Below are 9,148 nucleotides of genomic sequence, written 5' to 3' on the forward strand. Positions count from 1 at the left end.
TTATTTTGTGGTTTAGGATAAATTTGACTTGATCAATGTTGAATGTTTGAGGCAAGGCAACATAGCTTTAAAAGTTTTTTTTCCCTCAATTTTTCTAAAAAAGAAATGACAAATGACAAATCTTTTTAAATGTGGCTTTTATTTAAATCATACCTACTGTGAGTTGTATGAAAAAAAGCATTTTTGTTTTATTATGAGGATATTGTCATTATATTAGCAGGATAAAATAACCGTTTTAACAGAAAAAGTCATAAAATTAAGAGAAAGTGGTTTTAATAAGTGAAAAGATTTGATTAATTATTTCCTCGAAATAGACTTGGTTGTTTTAAAGTCCCACTAGTGGTACTAATTTGATGCTGATGTGTTAAAAGATTAAGTATTTCTGTAAAACTTTTATCAAAGTATAAATTCAAAAAATTTTCATCATGACTCAGTTTAATTTTTTGTATTTTGGTTTTGGAGTTCTCATAAAATTACTGCTTCACTCTCCTAATATTGCAACTTTATTCTTGTAATACTGTGACATTATTCTGGTAACAACAACAACAAAAACCATTTGTATCCTGGTCCTAACATTCAAAGTCCAGATAAACAGACGCTCTGGTCAAACAAGATGCTGGGCGTGCTGACATCACCAAATCTAAATTCTCCAAAATTAAATCAAAAACCAAGAATTCGCTTCACCGCCCTGCCATATTTTGAGGCTCGGCGTTCACACGTCTCTCTTCCTCAGGCTGTATTTCTCTCCTCGGCATGGAGGGCGGGGGCATCGCCGAGTCCCAGATCACGGCCTCGTCGATCCGCTACACCATGCTGGGCCTGCAGCGCTGGGGCACGGAGCTGGCCCGCCTCCACAACAAGGGACTGGTCAACGCGTGGAGCGCCGCTCCTCATGACAAGAACCCCTGGATACAGGTCAGCACAGTCAGGCATTTAAGTGCAACATGAGCAGCTTGGATCCATACTGATGAAAGATGAACTGCAGTCGCGGAATCAATTCAAGGTTTTCTATTCATGACTTGTTAAACACTGGAAAGACGGTTTGTTTAATTCCATTTTGTCTTGCCCTTTTAAGCGCTAACCGTCAGCCTGACTCGACCTGCTATGAAAATAAAAATCCTGTCATCTGTTTGTAGATCAACATGCACAGGACGATGCGTTTCACGGGCGTCGTGACGCAGGGTGCCAGTCGCATCGGCACGCAAGAATTCATCAAGGCCTTCAAAGTGGCGTCCAGTCAGGACGGCAGGACGTTCACCATGTACAGGACCGAAGGACAGAGAAAGGACCAGGTGAGGACGTGAGGGACGAGACGTAGCGCCGCTGACTTTAAGGAGGTTCCAAACTGATCAGCATGAATCAGATCAGTTAATGGAAAAAGGAAAGATTTTAAGAAAGAAGCAGTCTGATTTATTTACAACTTTTTTTCAATTCTTTATGAATTAGAATTATTTTGGAATAAGAAAAGTTGAAAACGTATAAATGGTATCGTTACAGCCACAAACATTATTCTATTTTATTGCGTTTTAATATCTACAAGGTATAGCATAATAGTGGAGTGGACATTTTTTTTAAATGTTCTAATTTTATTGGCATATTTAAATTAATTTAATTTCCGCTTTGGATCAAACTAATTTTGAATTTGAATTGGAAAGTTTTTACTAATAAAGATCTAAAAAAGTGTGGCATGAATTTGTAATCAGACCCTTTTTCGTCTGATACCCCAAAATAAAATTCACCTGAACACTTTTTTCTGACTGGGAGATGCTACGGCTGCCATCTCATTTAAAAAGTCTTAAATTCATGTATCTAAAACTACAGCCTTAATAAATGTCTTAAATTCATTTTAAAAATGTAAGTTGATCTTGTAAATGTTAATCACACGTCTTAAATTTAATCTCATCTATTCTATGTAGATTTTCTCAGGTGACATTTCTGTCAAGAAAACGTTTGACATCATAATTGCCCTCTAAATTGTGGCTACCACTAACTAGCTGCCAATAAACCCTTTGTAGCTAACTAGCTTTTTTGCATCCATCATAGGTAAGTGCAAATTTATTACCAGTTAGCTGGGTAACGTTCATCTTCACCACTGTCTGATGGTAGATGCATTCTGTGCACAAAAGCTTACTACTCCATAAAATGTACAGGTTTCTTTGGTACATTTCTGTCACGATGCAGGCGTTACATTGTCGTAATGGTTTGAAAACGGTCTAAAAAGCCCCAAAAGTTAATAGTTAACTCTCAGGCCTACAGTAAATTTAAAGTTGAAAATGATTGTTTGCAGATGCTCTCCGTCCAATCTGACCGAGCTTCAGCAGTTTTCAGAGTAAAGCGTGGCGGGTCAACTAAAGGTTTTCCAACGCCTTCCTCGTTCCCAGATTTTTGCGGGGAACGTGGACAACGACGGTACCAAGACCAACCTGTTTGACCCCCCAATCATCGCACAGTACATCCGCATCATCCCTGTTGTGTGTCGCAAGGCCTGCACCCTGCGCATGGAGCTGGTGGGCTGTGAACTCAACGGTAAACACACACACACACCCAGTGTCCACATTCTCACTAACCATTGAAACTAACTTTATATTCACTGAATCCAGTTGGTGAGACGAGATCTTTATATCTGCTAGCAATTAGCTCCCATTTCCTCAGAAACTGAATGCATTTCAAAGGTTTTCTACCCTGCGGGGAACAAACTCGGCTCGTTGTGTCTAAAGATGAGCAGCAAATGTGGAAAAAGTCTGAATATGTTCAACACGGATTATTGTGGTCTATTTATTTTGGATCTTTTAAGTCTTCTCTGAGCTGCAGCAAATGTCTTCTCACCACACACTTCCTCTGAACTCGCTGAGCTTCTGCACTGCTCCATGTTTTTGTTTTCACAGTCGTCTCACTCGTCAATTCATCGTCTCTTCCCTCTTACGTTTCCCCTGGCGTTAACTCACATAGTTTCATAACAGAAGCTTTGTTTTGTTATTTTAAACACTGTCATTTGAATGTCTGTCTTTGCATTGTTAAAAATCATTTTGTTTCAAAGCAGTTTCTCGTTCCCTTGATGTCTTTTAGATTTCTCTCATAAGGTTACGCTTCAATTTCTTTAATATAATAATGGAAAAATTTAATAACTAAATAATTATGAAACAGCCTAATTTCAGGCTTTGTACAGATGCTTGAAAACGTTTGAATTTCATTTAGCTGTTTTCAAGGTTTGGAAAGTGCTTGATTTCAATACAAAGTCCTTGAAAGTGCTCCATATCGAAACTGCACAATTTTGTAATGAAGTTCAATATAAACGTTTAATTAAAAGCCTAAATTTGTAAAGTTTTTATTTTACAGCTGAAACCAGATATTCTCATAAACCTGATAAAAAATAGACACATTTTTTTCACCACTGTCTGAAGTTAAATCAGCCTAAAATTTTCTTGTTTTAGGTCAGTTATAATTACGAAAATTATTTATATTTGCTGAACGCAAAAAAACTTAGCAAGAAAATTTTTGGGAGATTAGACACATCTTTAAAAATACATTTTGTTATATTTGAGTTAAGTTTGCCTCGTTCCTGCAGTAGAATGTAAAATACCATCAAGACATTATTAACAGTAATAAATGTATAATAGGGAACTGAAGCTGTCTCTTTTTAAGTTCATTTGTATGGTTTTATTTCTGACATGTAATATTGGAAAAGCTTTAAAACTTAGCTTGAAAAGTACTATGAGGGAAATAGCTAATTACAGGGTTTGTTTCTATTTGACAAACCCATAAGTATTAAAAATGTGCTCTAGAAAGCTTTGAGTTTCCTTTTACTTAGAGATGCATCAAGAAGTTGGTGACTGGAAACTCAAAAATCAGATTTTTTTTTTCAGTGAACGCACCACATCTTGAAACAAGTGAATTGAGCTGTTATACTGGTTCAGTCAGTGTCTTGGTTGAGATTCAGATTTTTTTTTCTTTATGAAACTACATATTTAACCACTAGATGGCAGCAGAGATAAATAACCAGACTTTTTCCATTGGGAACGGTTTGATCTTTAAGGTCCTAAGTGTTAAAATGGGGGAGTTGAGGGGAGTTAAATCACTAAAACTCAGTTTTACAGCAGCTTCTCTCACATAAGGAGGGACAGAAAGAAATATTTTGAAACTTTTTGGTACAGGCAGATCAAATCTTTACAAATGTTACTAACTGTGCACTAAACTCTGATTGGTTCATGTCTCGTGTGTTTGTTCACTTTGTTAATTCAATGCCCTGCTGCTCTCATCTTCCCTTATCGTCACTTTGATGTCTGCCGCTCCACCTCCCCGGCCGGCCTGAGCTGCTTCTCCCTCCTCCCTCTGCTCCCCTCTCTTCCTCTTCCTCCTCTCCTCTTCCTGGTCTCACCTCCGCAGTGTATTCAAACACTCCAGGTTGTTCGGAGCCCATGGGCATGAAGTCTCGCCTGGTGCTGGACCGCCAGATCACAGCCTCCAGCACCTTCCGCACCTGGGGCATGAACGCCTTCACCTGGCTGCCGCACTACGCCCGGCTGGACAAGCAGGGCAAGACCAACGCCTGGATTCCCGCCACCAACAGCCGGTCTGAGTGGCTGCAGGTGCGAGGCGACGCGCCGGAGACACATTTTGGTTTGTTAATCTGATATTCTGGTTTATAAAGTAATCTTTTTGTGTGTGTGAGTTTAGGTGGACCTGTTGTCTCCTAAGAGGATAACGGGAATCGTCACTCAGGGAGCAAAAGACTTCGGCTCTATCCAGTTTGTTTCGTCGTTCAAAATAGCCCACAGTAATGACGGACGGTCCTGGACTGTACTGCAGGACCAAACCACGCGCAAAGATAAGGTTGGTCCAACAGGAAAAAATAATACAAAAGTAAATGTGCCGATTGGAAATTAAGTGAACCTAAAATGCTTCAGCAGGAGTTTTTTTTCATTACACGTTAAAAACGTTAAAATAAAACCGACTAACACAAATGCATTGCGTAGAATTATGAGGAATATGACTGGGAGGGATGATTAAAAAAGGCAAAAGAAATCAGGTCAAGTCAATATCACAGGAAAAATTTGTACATCGTCTCATCTTTACTTTTACTTCAAACCCTTATTATACTTTCCCTAAGGGATAAACACCGCCCTGTATATGAAAGAGTTTATTTTTTACTTTGCTGGTTGAAAAATCCTGCTACATTGCTTTCTACTATTATTTACATGCATGTAAACATTTAAATACGATATCTGTGGTTTAGAATCGGCCAATACAGAAAAACTGCGCTGAATTGACTTAAAATGTTTCTTTTTCATCTGAACAAAGACATAAATGTACTGAATTAAACACGTGTTTATAACTCTGCACCGGTACATAACACTTAAATACACTGATGGCTTCACAAGTTTGGTCAAACGTATAAAAACGACTTTAATTTATTCAGTCGTTGCAATTAGGAGAAGATCAGTCAATGTAAATTAAATAATAAAGAAACTGACAAAAACGATAGGTTGACTACTTTCGGCTTTTTTAAAATTTATTTATTTATTTATTTTTACATGTATTTGGTCAGACATGTAAAAATTAAACTGCAACAAATCTTTCAAATGGTACAGAAAGTGCAATTAGAAATTCTAAATATAAAGTAAAATAAATAATAAAGCAATAGAGTACAAAACATAGAATTTGACTGAATAGATCTGTCTATATGGATTGGGCACATTGTCACTAGTACCCAATGCAGATTTTTTTTTCCAACATCAGACCGATGCACATATTAATATCAGATTGTCAGTAATTTTAGAGAGGAATAATAAACATTTCAGTCTCTAGAGGTGCAAAACTTTGAGACGTCATCTAAAGGACCAGGAGGCTGAATACAATCTATATGGATGAAGTTAAACACTTTGCATCAGTCTGTCGCGTAAAAAAAAATCCCCCTAGATTCAGTTGTTCGGTCGTGACGCGTCGTTCTGCACATATCAGCTCTAAACGTAGCTCTCCCAGTAAAATCCCAGTTCTGCATTACAACTAAAACCACTTTAAAACTTTGCTGAAGAGACGCTGTGGTGCGCTGCGCTGCTTTTGTCTGCCCAGATCTTTACCGGCAACTGCGACAACAACGTTCACAAGAAGAACATCTTCGAGCCGCCGTTCTACAGCCGCTACGTCCGCGTCCTGCCCTGGGAGTGGCACGAGCGCATCACCCTTCGGATGGAGCTGCTGGGCTGTGACGAGTAGCACGGCCTCTGCTCTACGTCCACATCACACACCCCCACCCTGCCCCAATCCTCTGTTCTTTCCTCCTGAGCCATACCTGCACTGCCTTGCTCTCAGCTCTAGGGGGCAGCAAACAATAGCGTAGCACCCCACCAAAAGCCTGGCTGGTCAGAGGTGGAAGTCGTTACCCCTAACCACTGTGAGCAGAATCTCGATTCAGCTAAACTTGCCTATTTTTTGATTTTATTTTGTTTTTCCTGCTTTGAATCAAATCGCTTCAAGAAGCAGAGCAAGGTCCGCTCTTATCCCCCCGTGTTTTATGAAATAAAAGTGTTAATTTCCTCCTCCTTGTGTCAGAAGTCAGGGCGACTCAGTCGGTGCTGCTTGAACTCTGATCCTGGATCAGCTCTACCTGCAACAGCGAACCTCAGAGACCCACAGCTGGTGATGTACATAACCCAACCTTCAGTCCAACACTCACTGTCCCTTCAAGTCCGTATGTAGATTATCTCTAGACGACACTTTGAGGTGTACATATATCGTAGTTTCATCCTAAAAAAAAATGTATTTTAGCTAGAAACCTAACAGTCTTATGAACATGTTTGCTGTGATTCTGTTAAGTAAATTAAATAGTGTTTATAAGAGTTTTATATTGGTGAAAAATCTAAAGTAAGACCAGTTTATGTTCCTCTTTCTCCCTTGTTTTAAGGTTTGACATCCAGTGAGTAAACTCTGTATTTATTAATTCCTCAGGAAGCATAAAAAACAACAAAATTCTGCTAAACATATGTCTGAAAGTATTAGTAAAATCTGGCTGCTTGACTCCTCCCCACTGTAGTTTATTCTCAAGATGCCATATTTGTGGGTTTGAGGAAAGTTGGTGAAACCTAAAGTGATGTTGACCCTCGTAACAAAAGAGGAACGTTGAGTCCCAGTCGTCGTTGGCTGTGATTGGTTACTAAAGCATCACGGTCAGTTCCAGAGACGAAACAAACACCCGCACTAATCAGCTACTGGAAACTAAGGCAGGATGATGACTGCAGGTCCAGAAACTTACTAATATGCACAACAACTTTCAATCAGAGCAATTTTCAAACTAATGCATCAGCCATGTTATTTTTGACCAATATCATTGTGTTTTTTCCCCAAGTCTGCTCCATCAGTTCCTTATTTTTTTTCCCCATGCTGCCTAAATAAATAAAATATTTGGTGTATGACTACATATCAGGGGCACGCTAAGGGAAACAAAAAGATATTAAAGTGGAAACGACGCGGTAAGTCGTAGCACAAGAAGTTCAAATATCACAAAGTCGTAATCATGAGTCAAAATATTCCGAGAAGTCGTAACATCTCGAGATAAAGTTGTAATACTACGACTTTGTTACTTTAACTTTTTCCTTGCATGACTTCTTGTGATTTTATGACTTTGTTCTTTTTTTTTTTTTTCCCCCCATTTTCTTGCCATGTCTCTGATGCTCCGTCCTACTGATGCGGTTTTTAAAGTGTTATCATTTCCTCCACTCCATGTCAGTCTGGTTGAACACCATCAGATTCCCTTTTTTCTTCTTCATTTCAAAAGCTATTTAGTCAGTTTTTCTTTGATTAAATTCAGATTGTGGGTGAGGGGAAAAAAACTGATGGATGTAATTTCAGGTTAAAGCCACTTTCCTCCACATGTACCCTACATGTTACTTCTCCTCACTCTCTTCACCGTTTCCTGGTCGTTTCACTTTTTATGGCACTTTGTTTGTGTTTCTTTTTGTACTATTGGAAACTAAAAAATAATCTTGTGTATTGAGTGTTAAGATGTGGCCCGTCAATTGGCCCTCGTCTAGGAAGACTGAGGGAGGCCTGTACGTTTCGTTATTATTATTTGGCTTGCCAGCGATGGATGTTGACGTTTGCTGCCTTGATTTACTGTTTTTGGGTCCAGCATTATTCCTTCTAGTTCAACTATAAAGGAAACCAAATTAGAGCCGATTGTTACGCTTTCGCCGGACCCGACACGACCTGCCAAATCATCAGCATCCGCGGCCCCTCCCGCCGCCGCATCCAGACCCTTCCTCATCCCATGAATTATGAATTTTGGGGCTCGTGCAATATTATACAGTGTTGGTTTTGATAACAATGAATATAAATTCAAGGCGTTTAAAAATGCATGAGGGGACGGCCGCGCCGCTGAGATGCTGATGTCAGACACTGTACAATATTTATTACAGCCACCCTGTTCGCGTCTGCATGCGTTTCTATCGACAACGGCGACATGATTTCATTTCCTCTGGATTTAGGTCACCGTTTTTAGTTTTCTATGACCAATCAGTAAAAAAAAGGAAAAGGCATTGCTGTGTTTAAGTATTCAAAATTTATTTCTTGTCTTTTGAGTGGATTTGATGTTCATTTTTAATCCAATGTTCACAAAAAAAGACCTTTGTATATCCAAAGTTTAAATAAAGAATTTAAAAACACAATATCAATCGTGTACATTTCTTGAATGTAATGTTGCTGCTTCGATGTGCCTGCACTGAATATTTGGATCATATGTCTAATAATAATGCACAATTGGCGAGGGCTGTTTTCCATTTAAAAGGTGAAAGATTAAAAGACCTGAAGCACCGAGGGTCGTTTTGCATTTCAGCGGCCCCCGGGGGCCTAATCCCTCTGTGTGCGCTCTGAAATCTTTTAAAGGCATCTTCATCCGCGCAGAATGCTTGAACTCTTCTCTTCTCATTACGTTGTGTGTGAAGGACACCCTTTGGAAGTGTAACCCGGTCTGAACCGCGCAGTCTGTATGGAAATGGATTCAGACGAGACTGTGGAGGTTAATTTCAGTCTGTTGAGACAAGAACAGAAGAGAAACACCATTTATTGTCCCACAGCGGAGAAATTCAGATGAACCAGCAGCAAGTTAAATAGAAATGGAACCAAGGATGCAGCCGTCTGAACACAAAATCAAAGC

At 39.3% G+C, this 9,148-nt stretch overlaps 1 protein-coding gene across 6 annotated transcripts in view; it reads left to right on the plus strand.

Annotated features, from left to right (window-relative positions):
* mfge8b (milk fat globule EGF and factor V/VIII domain containing b) overlaps positions 1-8,662 on the plus strand; it is a 29,946-nt gene extending 21,284 nt beyond the window's left edge. For 4 of the 6 annotated variants that reach the window (XM_081607752.1, XM_008410745.3, XM_081607751.1 and 1 more), the window contains 6 exons: positions 734-915; positions 1,137-1,292; positions 2,382-2,526; positions 4,384-4,586; positions 4,675-4,830; positions 6,070-8,662. In XM_081607752.1, the coding sequence (XP_081463878.1) occupies positions 734-915; positions 1,137-1,292; positions 2,382-2,526; positions 4,384-4,586; positions 4,675-4,830; positions 6,070-6,213 (986 nt within the window). In that variant the 3' untranslated portion in view covers positions 6,214-8,662. The remainder of the gene's footprint in view (positions 1-733; positions 916-1,136; positions 1,293-2,381; positions 2,527-4,383; positions 4,587-4,674; positions 4,831-6,069) is intronic. The other 2 variants (XM_008410746.3, XM_008410748.3) reach the window with 1 other exon arrangement.
* The last annotated feature ends 486 nt before the right edge of the window (positions 8,663-9,148 follow it).

This window comes from Poecilia reticulata, chromosome 6 (genome assembly GCF_904066995.2).
Source record: "Poecilia reticulata chromosome 6, P_reticulata-male-v2, whole genome shotgun sequence".
Taxonomy (NCBI): Eukaryota; Metazoa; Chordata; class Actinopteri; order Cyprinodontiformes; family Poeciliidae; genus Poecilia; species Poecilia reticulata.